General features: G+C 38.4%; 1 protein-coding gene across 1 annotated transcript in view; it reads right to left on the bottom strand.

Moving 5' to 3' along the window:
• GPC3 (glypican 3) overlaps positions 1 to 21458 on the bottom strand; it is a 423057-nt gene that overhangs the window by 102895 nt on the left and 298704 nt on the right. The window contains exon 6 of the mRNA XM_039875284.1: positions 510 to 630. Within this exon, the coding sequence (XP_039731218.1) occupies positions 510 to 630 (121 nt within the window). The remainder of the gene's footprint in view (positions 1 to 509; positions 631 to 21458) is intronic.

Below are 21458 nucleotides of genomic sequence, written 5' to 3'. Positions count from 1 at the left end.
AAAAAAAAAAAAAAAGAAGCAATCTGAATGTCCGGCAAAAGCAGGCTGATTATGATGAATATTTACAGGAATCTTATGTGGCCACAAAAAATGATTAACATGAAGATTTGTGGCAACATGAAAAAGTGTTTCCAATATAGTGTTAATTTTAAGAACTATAAATCACTCGTAAACTTCCAATTATGTAAAAAGTTTGTGTGAGTGTGATTTTTTGAATATTAGAAAAGAACATGAGAAAATGAAAACAGTTGGGCTGCCATAATGGAATTGTGAGATAAATATTTTCCCTCTATTTTCCAAGTTTTCTCTAATATTACAATATCATCTTTATAATTTAAAAGTGGAGTGAAAAATGAGGGTCAAAAGTGCCTTTTAGCAGAGAGAATCTTTGAAGAAAATGAACAATAGTTGTCTTTCCAAAAGTTCAAGAATACAGTTTGGACAGTTGACACCATCCATTCCTCAATTTTTTGCCACTTCCATTTTTGTTGGATATACCCATCACATACCTGGTTGATATGCTTCAGTTTGTCAATAATTTGACTGACCACTGGCTCAGGGCCCTTCATCTTCAGCTCATGAAGGTTGAACTGATTCTTCATTCCATTCCTCGCTGCCTTTTGACTGTATCTGGAAAGGTGATGGTAAAGAAAAGATTTGTTATAAAAGAGTCCAAAGCAAAGTGAAAGTTGACTGCATTTGGCACCAAAGGTCAAAAGCTAACCACAAGCTCTCTTCAGCCTTCTAAATCATGAGATGGTCCCATGGTGCAAAAGTAAACTACTCCAGATAGAGTCTCTTTACAATGAAGAACACTCATTCAACAGTCAACAAACATTTGTTCGACATCTTTTTTTTCTAAGTGTTGGGGACACGACGATGAGCAAATCAGACAAAGTCTCTGCATTTATTGTCCTCTTAGTCTAGTGCATAGTCCAGAAGAGTAAGAGCCAATGGCAATGCAGAGTGGCAAGAGCTATGCTAAGGGAGTTCCGGGATCATGGCCAGGGAAACACACAAAAAAGACCTTAACTCTAAGTGTACTTTCTACTCATGTTCTTCACCTCTTCTTTTTCTTCCACTTCCTCCTCCTATAATTTCCTGCAGGCCTTGGAACTGGGTTTCTCTTCGGGAGGCTTTCCCAAGCCATTTGCAGCATAAATTTGTGCTCGCTTTATACACTTTTTTTCCCCAAGTACAATAGGGCAGTCTGATTAAAGGCAAATTCATATTTTTAATTATGAAAAAATGCTCATTATATTTGATTCAAATAGTACAGAAATAAACAAAGCATCAAGTAAAATTTCTCCCATCATCCTATCCTTCCAAAGGAGAACCAGAGTTAACAGTTTGATATATATTTTTCTAGGGGTTTTCACATGCATATACTAACATATCATGTTAACCAAAATTGGAATCATACTAGTCATAATGATTTGCAGATTTTTATCACTTAATAAATATCTTGGACATATTTCCATGTCAGAATATAAAGAGCTGCTTTGTTTTATTCCTTTATTCCTCTGTATGGCTCTATCATTATTTATCTAATCCCTTAATGATAAACATTTCTAACATTTTGCTATTATAGACAGTGCTGCAAAGAACATCCTTGTATACCAACCTTTGCACATTTGCATGAATATCTGTAAAGGATAAGTTCTTAGAATTTAATCATTTTACATTTCTAATATCGAATTATGACATGCAATGTATAATTAATACTACTGTATTTTTGCATAGCACTTTACAAAGCAGTTTCATATCACTCAGTTCATTTGAGCTTCTCAAATACACTGAAGTGGACAGGGCATATCTCACTATCTCCTTATTAGTGAAAATTTCACAATTTCAGAAGATATTGATCTGATTCTGCTAATGTTCCTTTTCAAGATATAATGTATCTGCCAATATTAAGGACATGCTTTGAAAAACTTGCATGGTAGCAGAGAAGGTTAGGAAATCTAGTTCTGACTTTTATAATTAAAGTCATTCTCTAAAAAGAAAAATATGCTGTAGTCAAGTTGAGAACATCTGATTGCATTTCTTCTAAAATGGCAACTTAACATATTCAGCTTATTTAACTTTCAAAGTTGGTGAATACAAAAATCACCAACCATCAAATATCAATTGACTTTGGGAGCTGTATTAAAGAAATATGTAACAACATTCTGTGTGTGTTTGTGTGTGTGTGTGTGTGTGTACACACAGATATATATATATATATATAATATATATATATTATATATATTATATTCAAATAGTACAGAAATAAACAAAGCATCAAGTAAAATTTCTCCCATCATCCTATCCTTCCAAAGGAGAACCAGAGTTAACAGTTTGATATATATTTTTCTAGGGGTTTTCACATGCATATACTAACATATCATGTTAACCAAAATTGGAATCATATATATATGTATTAAATCAAATAATTAAAATATTAAATCAAATATATATATATATTATATATATATATATATATATATATATCTGGTGGGAAATAGCTAGTAAGAGGCTAATAAGCCTCCTCTTTTATGTTCCTATACTGCTGTGTGTTTAAATATCATCTTCTTCTCACAACACCACCAACTCCATCTTCTCTGCCTTAAGCAGAGACCCTGTTCACAGATAAAGAGGTAAGGCTCATTACAAATCTTCTGAAATGAACTTTAGGAATGCATTCCTAAAGACATTGCCTGGGACTTGTTCATATTGAAGCTTGCTGGCCACTTTTATGCCCACTCCTACAAAACAAGCGACTTCCCGAAGTTTATTATTCTCATTGGAATAGTGCAAAGACATCTGCCAACTTAGTGATTTTTCACTATATTCTCTCTTCCAAATCATTTATAAATATTAAATCAAATTAGTCCCACAGTTGACCCCTTGCAGCTCTACTGTATTATTTTCTGGCATTCAGAAAAGTGTCCCTTTAGCTCTATTTTTTGTTTCTTATCTCCAAACCATGAATAAGGAGCCAGGACTAAACACTGCTCCCCAATCCCATGGTGACTCATTTTTTTAAAAAAACAGTTTTGGGATTAAAAGCTTGCCAAACTTTTAAAAAGTCAAAATAGCATCCACTGTTCCACTCTATCCATACGCTATTTAAATCCTCAAAGGATTCTAGTAAATTAAGCATGGTTTCTGGTTACAGAAGTGTTGGGAAGAGCTGGCCTGTGGCTTAGACCTAAAACTTGCCTTTATTTTATTTACTCTACAAAGCAGTAACCAGAAGTACTGATCCAACTGATGCTTATAGCAGCTAAAATTTAGTGGCACTATTTTAAAACTTGGCATTCTTACACTATCCCTTCATGGTGTCTCAATACCTCTCTCCCAATCCCAAATCTTTTTTCTCTTTCTCAACTTTCTATCTTTTTTCTCCTTAGCCAGACAAAGTATACAATGAAATCTTAAAAGTCGTGAGTGTTATAATGGAATACTATGCATACATTAAAATAACCAAGCAGATCTACATGTGTTGATATGGAACCAAATTCAAGGTACACTGTAACAGATATAACTAGTGGTTAAGAATGTACAGTGTGATTCCATTTGGGGTAAAAAAGGGTCTGCATATGCATTACTCTCATATACTTTGTGTTCAAATATACATAGAAAATTTTTAAAGAAATGGCAAAAGGAATTACTTCTAGTGAGTGAGAAGAGATGTTGGGGAAGTTTTACTTTTTTCCATATGTTTCCATATCTTTTATATTTTTATCTTTATAATTAATTTTTAATAAGTGAAATTTTATATAGTAGTTAACTTTTTAAAGGCAAAAAAAGAAAGAAAAAATTAAAAGCAGGACTAACTCAAATATCCATCTTAGGGCCTACTTGTTAATGAGAGTTATGTTGGCCATCACTAGTGCCCCAGGCAAAAGAGGATTTCTTATGACATAATGCATATCTGGGCCAATATATGCAATGTTGCCCTGGAATTCCTTTGCATCTTAGATGGTTATCATCAGGTCACAAACGATACTTTGTTAGGTTAAACATAGACTATATGTTTTCTACTCTTCAGTGAGGTAACTACAATCTGCCTGTTTCAAAAGGACAGTATATCAGGGAAGATGCGAATATAAATATACATTCTTACGAGCACCTTCTCTCAAAAAAGAGGCAAAAAATTTATTCAAGTTCTAGGTCACTTTCCCTGTAGATACCTAAAGTTTTCTCCTGATGAGAATTGAGGGTCTCCCTGAACCAATCTGATACACCATGATCTGCTGCCTTCACAACTAAATGTATCCTGGGGTCATCCTGAGTTGTTCATGCTCCTTTTATGTACATTCCATTGCGAGCCCAATATAGTCTGTAAGCTTTTTAAGGATGAGGCTTGGTAGTTCCTTTCTATGCCATACACAGCACCTTGTGGTACTTATATATAATAATGTAATAATCATAATAGCTATCAGCATTGAGTGCTTTCTTTGTGCCAGATACTGTCCCAAGCACTGAGGAAAAAGAAAACACATATTACCTCACTTAATCTTCCTAAGAATTCTATGAGATAGACACAATTATTATTAGCCCTTTTTTTGCAGATGAGGAAACTGAGGCACAGAGAAGTGAAGTTACTTGCTCAAGGTCACACAGCTAGTCAGTAGCAAAGCCAGAGTTCAAACATTGTTGAATCCATCTCCAGGTGTCTCTGTTCTTAACCACTATGCTACTGTTGCTTCCTTAAAAATCATCCATGCTAACTAAATATTTGACATTTCCCCACCACACTGCTCCATTGTGTAAGATAATTTGTATGCTACGTGTATTGGTTTACAAGGCTCACAACAGTGCCTGCAGCAACATCACTCTTTACCTACTCAGCAGATTCCTGGGATTGCCCTTTAAAAGCCCTTGGGGACAGCCCTGTGTATAGAGTTTCTTCTCCCAAACAGAGGTTTACAGTTTCGCTATTCAGTGAAATATTTGCATTCTTGGGACATAAAATGTTGAAGTTTGAGAAATAAATAATCCTACACCACCAGATCATGCCAGTAGACAAACACCAGAGGTGATGTGAAATCTCTAAGGACAATAGGAAAATGAATGCAGGAGAAAGTTGTCCTCAATGCCTCCCTGCCTTTGTTACTTCAGCTATAGCAGTGCGACATATGTGATGTGCCCCTGGGGAATTTTATGCATTCTCTAAGCTTCAAGTCCAGAGGGACTCAGTTAGGGGTGTCTCTGTAGCTTTGCATTAATTAATTAATTCAGTATTTCTTTTCCACTCGCTCTCTGTGTGCCACTGGTGTACATGGTTCATGACAGGCTTTGCATGAGGATGAGCTATCACTGCCACAATTATCCACATCCGCAGACTGCCTAGAGTGTTAGGAATGGGGACACTGTTGGCCATTGGGAATTTTAATAATAGGTTATCTGCTTAGTAATGCTCATCTCTAATTAGATTAATTGTCCTCGCTCCAGAATACTGCTTCTTTGCTAAAGCTTTGAAATGGTTCTGGCAATGAATACTGGCCAGCAGAGGAGGAAAGATAAATAAAAGGAAGTTCCTACCTCCCAAATCTAAAGTTTTCTTAACTGGACATATTGCATGTGATGTTAAAAGTGTCACCTTTAAGCATTACACGTGATGTCTTCCTATCCAGTTTAGTATCTGTTTAGCACAAACATGACTACTATAATATACCAAGAACACTATTTGTGAAGGGAATGGAGGGGTGTGCTTCTGTTTAGGCAGATTGGTTAGGGATCGGGGCGGGGGGGGGAGGGAGAGAAGGGGGGGAAAACCTGTGCAAAAACCATAAAGAGAAAAGGAACCTAATTAAGACAGGACATCTGGGCATGCTTATCTTGGGACAGTTGAAGCAAAAAGAGCACTTACAGGAGAGGAATAGAGGCAAAGAAGCATAAAATGGGCAATCTTTTCTTCCCATTTCTGAGCTGGCTGAGGCAGCAAGGATGTAATAGAAAGAAATCAACGAATTCAAACGCAGACCATTCAAAATGGAAGCACCCTTAAGAGATCAACTTGTCCAATTCACTCATTGTGTAGATGAAGAAACTGAGACCCAGAGAGGGACTTTCCTAACAGCATAAATTGTTAGTGTCACAATTCCCACATTTAGAAGAAATTCCTCTCTTTAAAAGTTTCTTTAAATGCACATTGCTGATTTTGAACACTGCTAGTACTGATTTAGGACAGGGAAGCTGCTAGAAAATTCACTTTCCTCCTTCCCCTAAGCATTAGAACGGTGTCAAGAGTTTGAGAGCAAGTCTTAGAAGGACTACCGCCCTCCAAAAAATATTCGATTTCACAAAAATTTAGTTTGCTGCTGGTTATAGATGGCCACAAATAAGTTACCGATCTAACATTCTCAGAGCGCCATCTAACGAAAAGACTGCAGTATTGCATGTAGCCCCTTTCCACGAGTGATTTATCAGTTTCCTTGGAAAGTACCCTGGCCATAATAATCACTGTGGAAAAATGCGATAATTTAAAGAGCATAAATAGCTTTAAAAACAAATTAGAACGCACAATAGAAAAGCCATCTTATTAAGAGGCCTAAGAAGTTGTTCTTTTTTCTATCCAAAATGCAACCTTAATTTACACAAAAGAACAGAAAAATAAAGCAAAGGTGAAAATAGCTGAGTCTTGCAAATGCTCTTAATAAATATAGCAACAATTTGCTTCTTATTTGTTTATGCACATATGTGAGAAAAAATGTTTTAGTAACTGTCAGCACAGCAGCTTCTGAATAAATTTTAGCCAGGGGAGTGCTAGAAACAGATGTATCCACCATACTCCAAGCAATATCTCTGGTCTCAAACGATAGCCTTTTGGAAGTTACAAATGGATTTCAACAGAAAGGAAGCAAAAGCTAGAGAAAAAAAACAGGGAGATGTAAAGCCATTTATATCTCGTTTAGTGGACATTAGCTACATAAGAGAATAACTATATTAGAATCAGTTTTGAGTCTATTTTCAAACCGCACTGTGAGGAGAGACAAAAAGATTGGTCTTGGAATATAATCAAGAAGTCATTTAAACCTAGAGGAGCAAAGAATATTTTCCAGATGGCGAGGAAAGCGTGAGAAGTTGATATCACTGCCATAGGAAAAAAAGTTTGTGACTGTGCGGGGCAGCTCCTCACAGAGAAGAGAAGGTAAAGAGAAAATGCCTGAGATGGGATCACCTGAATGTTTGTCTGAAGAAGCAAACTCTGCAGAGAAGCCTGGAGGTAGCGAGACAGAAAAGTAAGGATGCAAAGGGATTCTTGTGAGAACTTTAGAATGTATGGGAAAGCTGGTGAGAATTGTCTCTTGGGCTTTGAGCCCTAAGCACCAGGCAGGCAGGATACTAGGCAGGGCAGGTGAGGTTGACAAAAGGTTCTCTGAGGTGTGTACTTGAAGAGAACAGACCAATGAGGAGAGGACTCTAACCCAGTTTAAATCTTACAATAACAGAAAAAATATGCAATTCAAAAGCTCAATAATTGGGAAGGGGGATGTGACAGAGCATGGTGTATGATGGGGATTTATTATTCAATCAGCCCAAACTCATTTACCAATTCCTTCTAGCCCAGAAAACCAGATGTTTTTCTCATCCCACTGGAGTTAAACCAAAAGGAAATGATCTTTACCCATTTTTAAGTTCATTTTTTAAAGTTAGATTTTCAACTCATGAACTTTTCAAAGTTGGAAAGGACTCGAAATCAGCCCAATGCCCTACTCTTACAGATGGGCAAAGTGGGCTCCCAAGAGACGAAGCAGTAGCCATTCAAGTTATTGTTGGCACTGCTGCTTGTAGAACATGAATGGAGCTATATCTCCCTGCAAATAGAGGAGCCAAGAAGAAAGGGTCAGAGAACAAGTCACATGTCTCAACGACATATGAGAGAGCATTGTATGAAAGTAACACATTCAAAATAATGGTCAACAATTAAGTTTTTAAGAGGTGAAATTCAGTTTGGCATTCATAGTTTACTGAGACAGCGAGTACATGACACATTTTAGAACAGCTGAGTCATTTGGCGGAGAGAGCACTGGCCTTGGAGTCAAGACTTAGGTTTAAAAGCTGGTTCTACCACTTACTGTGTGAGTTTTGACAAGTAATTAAACCCTGCTGAGCTTGTTTCCTCATCTGTAAAATGGGGATAATGTACCCTGCATTGTTTTGAGGATTTGATATAATGAATGTTAGTAAATTGAGATAACGCAGGCAATGTGCTTAGAACAGTGTCCAGCCCATCTATCTGAGGGTCGTTATCATCATTATGTGAAAGCTCTGAACACAGTGCCCGACATATAATAGGGATTCAGCAAAGGTTATTTGAAAAGAATTTCCTGAGAGAGAATGAATAAATCTTGCAATAAAAAGTTAGGGGAAGCTTCAAATCTTCTCATCCCCACACTGAGAGACCTTGAAAAATGGAAGATTCAATGTTGTCTAGGTATGCCCTAGCTAAAGTACAAGTGGAAGGAGGGGTAGGAATGGTTTAGAATCTGGAAAAATGAACAAGGCCAAAAGTACCAGAGCTTTCCTTGGTATTATGATTAAACAATGACGTGTAAGCAGCTAGCACTGAGCACATAGGCCTGACTGAAAGAAACTCTTTGGCAGAGATGTCTCCACAAAGCTTCCAAGTGACAGGGTATCTGAGGGGGGAACTTACCAGATAGGACTTTGAATAGTTCAAAATTAATTTTAGTTCATTGAAGAACCAATCATTTGCCTGTGGCCCAGGACAGACAGTTGAGTTTCCCAAGTAACCAACTTTGGGTGTCAAAAGCCTATTCCACTTTCTCCTCCCCACAATGTTTCATATTCTTCCTCTCTATGACTGAAAATGTTCTGCTTCCATTTTGCTTAACCATAACAATTAATGAATTTGATGGCTCTTGAAAACATCCACATGCTTTTTCAAATTTCTCTCTTCAGAATGCTGCTTTGTTTGTCTCCAGTCTTTGAATGGTCCACGGCAAACATCCATTCTTTAATGCAATGATCTTCAAAATGAGGAACAGGATGCTCGCGGTCCACCTACAATTATACTTCACTGACTCAAGACCAGTTTGAGAGAGAGAGAGAGAATGAGAGAGAGAGAGAGAGAAAAGTCTGAGTTAAGGAGAAGTGACTTGTAGTCTACGGCCATGCTACCCTAAACAAGCCTGATCCAGAGATGGAAGCTAAGCAGGGTCGGGCCTGGTTAGTACTTGGATGGGAGACCACTTAGGAAGACCAGGTGCTGTAAGCGTAAAAATAAAATGGATTGTAAGTTGACAAGGTCCTTGCAATCTGTGAGGTCAACCAAGGGTTGCCTCGCTTAAACAAAAAAAAAGGGACTTGTAGATATTTTCCTTGCATTGTACTTCAAATATATGTGGTAACACAAAGGAAAGCCTCCTCAAATGTTGCTTTGGGTGTCCTACTGAATGTTATTTAATGAACCACAAAAGATAATGAGTGAAGGACAAACTGTTTCCATGTGAATGGGCACTGTTGAAATACTTTAAAAGAAAGCTCAAAATTCCTGCCACTGTTTTCTGATGCTTCTCTTGCCTTAGCCACAGTCACTTGCAGGCCTCAAAACCTTCAAAGTGCATGATTAGGCCTACCCATATCATTGCATCTGTCTGTGGGTCAGTCCTCTGCTTTACCCAGACCTGTCATACAGTAGGCAGTCAATAACTGAACTGAGACTAAAGCCTTCACCCAAAGCTCAACTTAGGTGGGTGGAGGCTCTGACCTACTCTGCTCAGCTCTTCTCAGCGTGTTTTTCCTGGAGCCTTCCCCGTAAAACTGCAGCCATTGACTAGACTTTTGTCTGGTCCTGCCAGGAACACCTGCTACTGTGTCACAACTACTAGATCCCACCACTTTGGAAACCAATGCCTACCTAGAGAATGATAGAGTTCCTTTCCTATGTACCAAAGAATATCGTTATTCAGATGGTGGGTCACTTCCCACTCGGGCCAGCCAGACACGTGAGTTCCCCCCACAGCCCAAGCACCACTCTTCCAGCCCCTGTGACATCCTCATGGATCAATCACTGGGTTCCCACACTGTGCCTACCCAAGATACACACCTGCTACTATGATTGATTTGCATCACAAACCCTCTTCTAATAGTGTAAACTTCAGCCCATTTCTGGGTTTGACTGAGTGAGATTTGACTGTTGTGAAAACAAATCTGACATACCTGTTAAATTTACTATGGTCAAGACAGTAACTTTGAGAGGGTTTCAAATCTAATGGTAAAGTTTCTCAGTTTTTTGGGTCAGAACAAGGATTTGTTGTCTTCTATCAGTAATAGAATGTTATTCAATACTTACCTATTAATTATCTACATAACCCTGTGCTCAGTCACAGAACCCTGGTGATTAGAGGTTCGTAATTTTTCAATGTCCTGGCCCACTATCTCCAGTTTGTACTTCATGTACCAGATTCTGGCTTTTGCTTTGGCACATCTGGTCTTCAGAAAATGAAATCTTCAAGTACTGCCTTTGTTGGATTCTCCTGCAAACCTGTGACTGAGAGAGTGAAGCGCTACTACTTCATGACCCATCTATGGACACACCATCCTACATCACGACGCCCAGAACACTGGCATACAGGGCTGTTGTAGCTGATGGGAGGGAAAAGGGACTAGCAAGAACATGGCGACTCAGTGTCAGACTTGCCTATGAATGCTAAAAGGCCTTGTCTGCATAAACTTGGCTACTTCTGCTGTCTTCCCTTAAAATCATTCCCAGAGCCCCAGATTCCAAGCTGCAGTCAGAGCCCTGAGGTAGCAGAAAGAAAGACACTCAGCAAGTCAGCCTGAGGGAAGACAGTGGCAATAGTGGGCATGGGCACAGTAGCTGGCACAGAGACACAAGCAGAGCAGAAAGTACCTACCACTGACAGTGTCTAACTATCACAATAGCTCTGCCCTCAGCAGACCCAAGCCTGGCATTGCGGCTCTCTAGTTGCCAGCAATAAAATAAAACTGAAGAATAACAGAGGGGAGGAAAGGTGAACTGAATTGTAAACCACCCCCACTCCAATCGCTCTAATAGCCGCAGGTGCCCTCAGCTCCTCAACCCTTTGCACCTGCTCTCCTGTTCTCCTGCTCTCCTGCAGGAACAAGTCACCTATTGTGTGAGGCTGTATGCATGGAGGTGCTAAGCAAACAGGAAGTGACTTTCCTGATCATAAAGTAGCTGGATTGCAGGAAAACTTTACTAAGCCAAATAAAAGTGATTGTAAAGCACTTGGTAAAATATAAACTGCTACATAAATACTTAATAAAAGCGCATAGCAATGCACCCAAGGACAACAGGTCAAAAATTATCCTTAGCCTGGAGTGTCTTAGAAAGAGTGAAAATTGTCTCCCTCATTTTGGTTTTCTCAGCCACTTTGTATTTCTCTTCTCTTACCTGCCTTTCAGCCCTTGGCACTTCTCTAGATGTATTTCTCCCCTCACTGATATACCTCTGTGGTTAGAGGCTTCTAGTCTTCATTCTAGGTGGTTGTGCTAAATATCATTTGGAGGAATAGACACTGAATCCCACTGCTTTTGTTCAGAAGCCCATTGGGGTTATATATGGTGCTATATGGTTATATGGGGGAGATATTTTCTTTAAGGTTTAATTACGTGATTTTCACTCCAGACTCTCTAATATCACAAACTGAGAACAACTTTGACAACATCTCAAACAGCTACCCTACCTGCTCCCCTGTAGCCTCAAAGATACCTAAAGGAGGCAAATGGAGAGCTCGCTGCTATCCTAATGAAAATAATTACATCTTGGGGCTCTTTTTGAATCACTTTCACCTTGGTCTTTTCAGGAAGCCATCAGGGAAAGAAGAGATGCCACTGAGGTAAGGATAAATAGGGGTCAGCCAGCCCAACAGATCTTTTTTTGGCCCCTTCTAGGATGGTCCTTGTTTTAGTCCTCCCAAATAGTATTTGGAAATTAGCTTTTCAGAGCAGAAGCCTCTACATGACCCTCCAACCCAAAGCTGATGTACCCCAATCTCAGGTGAGGATGGCTTACTCCGGCTCCGGTTGAACAGGGACCCATCCTGTGAAGCTGTTCCCCAAAGCAAGAAGTGGAATGAAATTGGCAAATGAGTGGCTCAAACCAGGGTGGTTTAAAATCCATCTGACATGTGGATCAGTAAAATGTGAGGGGGCAAAGAGTAGGAAGTTCCTGTGACCCTGGAGCTACAAATTAAAATAAATTGTCCTTCACAGGGAAATGAAATTTCATTATACAGGTGACAAACTCAAGGATCAAAGCCAGACTCACATAAAAGAATAAAATTCATTGGCTTGAGAAATTGGGAGATCATGGCTGATTTTAATGATCTCTCTCCTTTTCCACAAAGGTTAACCCAAGGGTGACAGAAAAGACTTTAGAGCACAGGGCAACTAGATTTGACCTGCAACTAGACCCATCCTGGTTTCCAATGTAAGTAATTTTGGAAGATTGCTTGGGTTAATCATTATGAAGAAGTCCTGGTAGGAACTGTTGAAAACATCTTTGCTATAAAACAAAATATCAGAGGGAGGAAGGCCAGCCAGTACATACCCTTAGATGCAAATAACTCTCACTTGATCCCCAGAAGACCCAAATGCCCACTCTTTGCACCAATCACAACCAGGGATGGGGACTTTCATGTTTTTGCAGCAGAGAGAGAAAATAAGATAAAAATGAGAGGGAACAGGTGAAGCTGTGTTCCTGAAGAATTTTAAAAAAATGGATCTTTGAAGGGAGATAAAGTCAAGCCTAACTTCATTTATCTTCCAGTAAAGAGCTATAATGGCTGTTTCTCTAGGCTTGTTTTATTAAATAACGGCAATCATAGCTACCATTTCTTGAGGGCCTACTGTATTCCAGGCTCTATATTCTATATTTCACAATGTCTCTGAATCCTCTCAACAATCTGTTAAGGAAGAAATTATTAATTCCACTCTACATATATGGAAACAGGGGTTCAGAGAAGAGAAAGCTAATATATCCTGGAGCAGAAATCCAAACCCAGGCTTGTTGACCCCAAAGTCATGTGATGAAACCTTCTACTGTGATGCTTTTTATGATTGCCATGCAACTTTGAAATTTTCCTCTATGTGGTTTTTGTTAAGTCTCAACTCCTTGGCTATATTTCTATCAGTAAAAATCATCAGAGAAACTCAAGCAATATTTTGTACTTGCTTAAATAGAGAAAGAGCCAAAAAGGGAGAGCTGAGTTTCTTTCAAAGGAGCCCCCAAAAGCTCATACCCTGGGAGAAGAATCGGGGCTAGTCACAGTAAAGAAGTGGCACATGCTAGTCATTTCCTGAGGCCTGCAGGGGAAAAAAAAACACCATTATAATAACCATAACGGTCATGACACCAAGGAAGCTGGAGAGGTCTAAGAGTAGGGCCACAGTGCGAGGCTCCCAAAAGAGAGGCTTCCCTTACAGACCTCTCTCCTTGTCCTTCAAACTCCAGTCTCAAGAGTCTGTTTCCTTTGATGCTCAACGACCAACTACCAGAAATAAGTCTTCTGGGTCAGAGTAATTGGATAAAAATGTCTAAGGTATGTTACGTTTGTGGAAATCAGGCATTCTGATGAAGTTACATTGGTATCACTAAAGGAAACTGACCATCTGCCATATCAGAAAAGGGTCAGGAGACTTGTTCTGCCCAGAAGCCTTGTTTCAATCAATTTTCTACCTACCTGATATGTGCTCGGGGATGAATATAAAGTAATGACATATTTCAAATTCATAAATATCTACCAAAATGTGTTGCAAAACATGCCGTGTTACAACCATGCTTCTGACATTACTTAAAGTATTTCTGAAACTCTTCTTTGAAACCCCATTTAAAGCTAGTTTAAGTGCCATGGGAAATAAACAGCCCCATTATTTCATCCTCCACCCGCAAATGGACACCAAATGGTATAAACCTGCTTGATCAGCCACCCCATTCAACAGTTTGGTTCCAAAAGAATTATAGATATTTCCATAAACTCTAGCTTACTTTTACAGGAAGAATGGCCTGCACCTCCTCACCCTTGCCCTGGACACTTATCCGGCCTTCTCAACCACACTTTAATGATGTGATAACAGCAACAACAGCTATCGTTTATGCAGCACCTACAGGCCGGAGCACATCTTCACAACAACCCTGCAGAGTAGGTATCATTATCCTCATCTTACACATAAGGCAACTGAATTTGATGTTAAATGATCTGCCCAAAGCACACAGTAAATGTCTCAGCCAGGATTACAATCTCTATCTATATCATTCTAAGGACTGTATTTTTCCCAATATGCACCATTTAATTACCTGATCCATGTTTCCTAACCTATCAGGATCTTCTCACTATAATTCTCAGCCTATACCACTGAAGATCAACTGGCCAAGAACCAACAACATGCAGGCTGCAGGGACTGGCCATATGCCCTCAAAGCTTTTCCCCAAGAACATGGAGAAAAATGTTTTGAGGACTGGCAGCATCAGTGAAATCAGTCCATGACCTACCAAATCACCTACTTTGAAGGAGATGATGATATTTAAAGGGTATAGAAGTCTTTGGACCCATCTCCTAAGCCTTCCTGGCTAAGATAGAAGAGTTCTGGTGCACGGAACAGTGGTAGTAAGAAGAAATGGGCCTTATCCTTTCAGAATCACATTTCAAAGAGCAAACTGTGAAGTGATATTTATTTGTTGAGGGTGTGGATATGCTGGGACCTGCCTTGGAGGCCATCAGATGCTGTCCATATAAATAAAATGAGCCAATTTGAGCACAGGTGGGGCTGGCCTAAGTACTAATAGGACACAATCTGCTTAAAGTAATAAGATATCCGGTCTTCAACGGGTGGCTGCAGACATCAATGTTGAGCATGAATATGTCTCCTCCTGCTACTTTGGACATGACAGTTGGCAAGAACAGCCCATCCTAAATGTGGCACACCATGTTAAGCTGTCAGTTAATAGGATAAGCTGGATTTTCCTCACTCAGTTCTGAAGGTAGGGCTACTGTACGTGACACCATAATCTTAAGGAATAAATGTCACTTTATTGCCATAGAGTAGGTTCTGAAAAATAGCTGTCACTAAAGACTACTTTGAGATAAATGCATGATGAAAAATATGCCACTCTAAGCTCTTAGAGGGATTATTACACGTGGGTACACCCCAAACTTATCTGTCTTACCTTACCAGGATTGGAAAAAAATCTTTAGCTGCCATAAAAACTTCATGTTATATCGAATTAAGTCATTTTCTACATTATCCAGTTTTTTCCTTCTAAGCCTTCCATGAACAATCCTGACTTATTCAAAGTAAGCCAGAATATGTAAACTGCAATACTAGCAAGCAGTATTACACTTCACTTTCACCAAGGGCATACAGTCAGGCCAGTAGAGCAGGTCCCCAAATCGGAAAGAATGAAGTGTCATGTTTCTTCTTCTAGGAAAACGAAATGAAATGAAATCCAAAAACGTCTGGAGTAGTACCAAGAACTGTGGAGACAGTGATAAAACAAATTTTCTCTTTCTCTTCCCAGGCTTTTATAAGCAGAACTTCCTGCAGGATAGAGGGAAAAAGAACTAGCTATGAGAAAAAAGAGCTGGGGTTTTGAAGACTACAACTCGGTTTCTAACCCTCAAACCACCATGACAGAGGCAGCTAAGAAGACCTACTGAGTCTTGGCTTCAGCATGATTTTAGTCTGCCGTGTGGCTAAACAGGTGCAGAATCAAATGACTTCAGCACCTGACTCAACAACACCATTGAATATAATTTCCATTTTCCATTGTTTACTTTCCTTCCTGTGCCCCCTTTCCTCTTGGCCCTGTATTTTAGCTTATATATTTGTTTCTCCATTGGTGCTTTCATTGGCTATCCCATATTTAAAGTTGTATGTACACTGCCTTGAGCCCTCTAGAGAAAAGCCACCACATAAATCTAAAACACCACCACAAGAACAAAATCCAAACAAACAAAACCCAAACAACAAATAGTTAACAACCTATTTAGCAAGAGAGTTTGGGAATTATATATAGCACTTGTTGCATGTCACTAGCCTGTTCTGATGTGATTGGAATGGGCTGTGCATGTGTATATGTGTGTCAGAATCTATATACACTCCAGCATATAGGTATTTTCTTCATTTAATTCCTTCACCACCAGACTGAAGATTCTGAAGGCCTTTCCACTTTGCTATATAAACCAATGAAAGACTTGTTAGTGCCAGAAATAGATCTATCCTCTGACTCCTAAGTCCTCAAAACATAGTGTTCTTAAAATAATTGCATTATGGAAACAGAATCAACTATTCTCCCTCATCTTTCCTAGATTAAAGGGGTGTAAATAAGCCATTTTTTTCATCTCTCTCTCTCTCTCTCTCTCTCTCTCTCTCTCTCTCTTAAAATAACTTTGCACATGTCAGGAATTGAGTGTTAAAGGTTCTATGGTTCTATGGTTGATATGCCACTGTCTATTCCTCCAACTCAGCAGAAGAGAGAGAATAGTCTCCTTACCTACTTTTCTGCAACATTTAGAAGGTTTGAGGTAAGAACAAAACTCTTTAAGAACTAAAATAACTGCTTTGTTCATTTCTTTGTTTATTCCTTTCCAGTTAAGCACAGAAATCCTGGAGAGGCATTATAAACATTGGAAGATTTGTCTGATCAGTAGAAATAAGAGTGAATTCAGTGAGTATGTGTGTATATAATAGGTGAAATGGAAGCCAAGATTACCTAGGAGAGAGAGGAGGTACCTTCACTTCAATTTGCACCTGCAGAGTTCAAGGAGTTTATTCTCTAATGCCAGGTGAACCATATACTACATTAAGAGTCCCAGAGTCATCGTAAGAAAATGCAAAATGAATACTGATACATAATTGACAGGAGTGGCTATGTAGAATTGCAAGCCAGAAGATAACAGAAATATTCTGGAGCTGACATCTGGATCCAGGCCCATCCAGCCCAGCAACCTGACAGAGGAGAATCAAGAAGAGCTTAGGACTGAGTCACAAAGGGAACTAAGGCATCATGTCACAAAGTAAAGCACTAGTAGTTGTATATGCAGAATTGATAAGCCTCAAAGTTGCCAAGGAAATATAAACCCCTACAGGAAGTATATTGATTGTAGGAGAGGCTAGCTGACTACATACATAGGGCTGAGAAAAAAAGGCTCAGAGAAGAATAATTGCAATGATGTATAGAGATGAGGCCAGGTCAAGGGGAGGCTAGTATTTAGATGGTGGTCAAGTATGATGGGGAAGAAGGCCTGACAGTTTGACTTTGCTGTCCTTAAGGTTAAGGGTAGCCAAGTTGAATCCAGAGGTGGTGGAAGAAACTTGATAGAACAGTGGTTGCTCAGGGTTCATACAAAAATGGGTAGAAAACTGATGACTGAGTAAACAAAATGTGCTATATCCATACAATGAAATATTATTTGGCTATAAAAAGCAATGAAGTATTAAAACATGTTACAACTTGAATGAAACTCAAAAACATTATGCTAAGTGAATGATCCCTTTTATATGAACAGGTAAACTCATAGAGATAAAAAGCAGACTGTTGGTTGCCTGGGGCTGGAGGAAGGGGGAAATGGAAAGTGACCCCTAATGTGTACAAGGTTTCTCTTTGGAGTGATGAAATGTCTTGGAACTAGATAGAGGTGATGATCGTACAACATTGTAAATGAGCTAAATACCACTGAATGGTTAACCTTAAAATGGTTAATTTTATGTTAGATGAATTTCAGCTCTATAAAACACACACACGCGCACGCGCGTGCACACACACACACACACACACACACACATAACACATCTGCCAAGGCATGCTATTAATAATTAATTCATAATACAAATGGGTAGGGCCTCTGTTGTGATGCCTCTAATGGGCAACTGTCCTTGGACTGCTGAGGAAGGATGCTGGTTGATTTTTTCCCCTCATCCTCATTAAGTTGTAAACTCCTCAGCAGGAGCAGGCACTGAATTCTCCTTTCACTTTATGCCCCTAATATATAGTAAGTGCTCAATCTTTGTTGCATGAATCTTAATTATCAATGTTAAATGTAAAGACAAAAGAACATTTTTTTCTCTGTAACTAAGAGTTTTTGAAGATGTACAGGTTTAGTTTTTATGTTATACTAATTTAAAGATAAACGTAATTAAACGATAAAATGGGCTTACACATAATATCAAACCATTCAGAAGAATAATGAAAATTTCAGTGACCCATACATTTGGCCTAACAGTTCTAAAAAGGTGTTTGAGAATGTATTTACTAAATTGTTCATTCTTCACACAGATATTTTCAGTGGCAATGGAGTTAGCTTACTTCCACGGGTCTTTTAAATTTTTCTCTTGGTCTCAGGGATCCTCTAATTGAAATTCTCTTAGTTCCACAAAGGCAAAAAATGGAGAATTTTATGCCTTTGGCAATTTTAAGAAACCCTTTCTTTGCCCACAGGATATGTGATGGATCACATGAAAGAGTGTAACTCATGAGTCAAGCTTGCTAATTTGAAGATTTGGCTATATCCTAGAAGCAAATGTTTGTCTCAAGCCAAGATGGGGTGGTCGCAGGGAGGTGAACAGGACAAATGACAGTCTTATGTGGTATTCCCTGAGATTATATCTGTGAAAACACTCTCTTCATTCATATTTCAATTGATAAGAGATAAAAATTCATGAGATAAAACATTCATAAGAGATAAAAATTGAAAGGATGTGAAATGTGACCTTATTTAAAGAGGTAATGACTTGTTTAACTCTTTAGAAGTTGAGAGACCTATATATCCACAGTAGGAGGGTATAAATAGCTCTGATAACACAGCTGACATGAATATTTATATTTTCTTCAGTTTTAATATTTTGCTTTTATCAGTTATCTTCAGTGGCAAGTTTCATTTCCTTTTAGGACCCTTGATTTTCATAAACCTCCTTGACTAAAAGTAAAATATTTTCAAAAGAACACAAACCCAGCCTATAAAGATAAAATAGTTACAACCCACTTGACAATATAAAGTGGCAACTGTTACTTAAGACTAAATTACAGACTCAGATACAGAGAACAAACTGGTTGATTGCCAGAGGGGAGAGGGGTTGGGAGGCTAGGTGAAAAAGGTAAAGGGATTGCGAAGTACAAATTAGTAGTTACAAAATAGTCATGAAGACTAGAGTGCAGCATAGGGAATATAGTCGATATTATTGTAATGGTTGTGTGCAGTGCCAGGTGGGTACTACAGTAATCGGAGGGATCATTTCACAAATTATAGAAATGTCTAACCATTGTACTGTATACCCGAAACTAATATAAAAAAATAAATAAATGTAGTTGTAAGTAATAAATTCATCTCTTTAAAACTAAAAAAAAAAAAAGACTAAATTAATGAGAAATTTAATGAAAAGCTCTGGAAAGTTTTTAACTATAGAGGAGACATGCAGCACAAAGCTAATCTTTATAAATGGTACAAATAGAGGGCACACATGTCCTCAGGCTACAGAACTTCATATTATTAAATGTATATTCCTAAGTAATTTTGAAAATATCTATCTAGTTTAACATTGTTCCCTAGTCCCACCATCGCATTAGGTTAGTAATTTAAGTATGGGTTAATTATAACCCGAGGTTACTAACCACAGAAGAGTCATTTCCTGGATTACATTACCTTTATTCTGTCTACAAATATGTTTGATTTCCTTCTTCCCTCCCTCCCTCCCTCCCTCCCTCCCTTCCTCCCTTCCTTCCTTCCTTCCTTCCTTCTTTCTTTCCTTCCTTCGAGAGTATATATCAATAATACAAGTTGTTTTGGAGAAATATATTTTTCAGAAGGATAAATGGGAGTTTGAGATAACAGCTTTTCTCCATATTATAATATTTATTTTATTTAATAGCCTAAGATATTTGAAGTTAGCATATTAAACAAAACCATTTTCAGTTAACAGAGTTCTTTTAATGGTGCAAAGTACATTTGTCTAACTTTCAGACTCATTCAAATGTAGCAGGCTTTGGATTCCACCATGTGATAGAAGAAAACTTTCTCGGTTCCAGGGCAACATCCTTCACAATAGAATACTGGATGCTTCCAATACTGGAAGCAGTTTATATGAGTAAAATTCAATTTAAAAAATGCCACTAACTCAAAAAATGTTGGCCCGGGAAGAAATTATTCGGAATTAACTAAACTGGATCATCTGACATATTGGAAGATAAATCCAGTCAGGTTACAACATTTGCTCTAAACAATCACAACAATGAAGAAATCAAGATTAGTGCTTGATAAATACTAGACGCTCAAATATTTGTTATATGAGTAAATAAATGAATGATGGATTATATTAATAAATAAATGTATTGAAAACTAAAATTTCCTTTTTCATAAGGACCATAGTTAAAAGATATGCTGCTTAAAACAAATTAGCATTCAGGAAGTGCTCATTTTTCCCATATTAACATACCAGTGGGTAAGTAAGCAGGATGGTTTCTCATTAAGTTTATGCGAGAAACATATATTTGACCTGTGGGCATTTTCTCTTTAAATATTATATCGTTTATACCTATTCTAAAGCATCTGCTTTTTATAAAGCCAAATATCAACTGTTTTTCTCTGACAAACTAAAAAAATATGTCGTAATAGTTGGGCACATATTCATAATTCTACTTAGTATCTGATGAGCATTCAGGATGATAAACATACATTATTTTTCCAGAACGGAATGGGCTTCATGAGATCATTAATCCTTCCAATCTAATTCATATTTGCTAGAGGAAAATCTATCTCCTTGCAAGTTCAGTGCCTCAATCCAGGGTGGCATGCCACCTTAGTCTTATTAGCATCTCATTCTCAGTAAGGTAGCTTAGTTGAGAAACGAGGTGTTTTCTGGCATGTGTTTTACCTTATGTTGGGAAGAGGGAGGGTGGAGGAGGAAGGCAGAGAAGTAACATGAACTGAGCTTGCAGCATATGCCAGTCTGCAAGGGACTTTAGATTTATGACCTCACCTGACAGTTACAATAACCCTGTGAAATGCCCTTCCTTTATTGAGAAGTACCCTTTAGACTTTCTAAGTTAAGTAACTCACCCAAGGCCATACACAGTAAGTAGCAGAACTGAGATGCAAACCCAAGTTCATTTGGCTCAAAAGCCTTCCTCTGTCCATTACATTACATTGCTAATCATTTCCACTTAGTAACACGATTAATTATCCTATGTCTTGATATTGGTTCACACTACAATGTAAGCTTGTAAAGCAGTTAACTTTCCTGTCTTCTTCACCCTCATATCCTTAGCACCTAATTTAGTGCCTAACATATAGTATCTCAAAACATAAATGTTGAAGGTACAAATGAACGAACGAATGAATGAATAAGGAAAAAACACACGTTGTCAGAGCTACAGGGGTTATAATCCAACCACAATATCATTTTTTAGATGGGGAAACCAAGGCCCAGAGAGGTTAAGTCGCTTGCCCTAGGTTAAGCAACTA

Source organism: Pteropus medius, unplaced genomic scaffold, assembly GCF_902729225.1.
Source record: "Pteropus medius unplaced genomic scaffold, Ma_sr-lr_union100, whole genome shotgun sequence".
NCBI classification, from domain to species: Eukaryota; Metazoa; Chordata; class Mammalia; order Chiroptera; family Pteropodidae; genus Pteropus; species Pteropus medius.
Note: the sequence above shows the minus strand (reverse complement) of the source record. Positions and strands in the feature narration are given on the sequence as shown.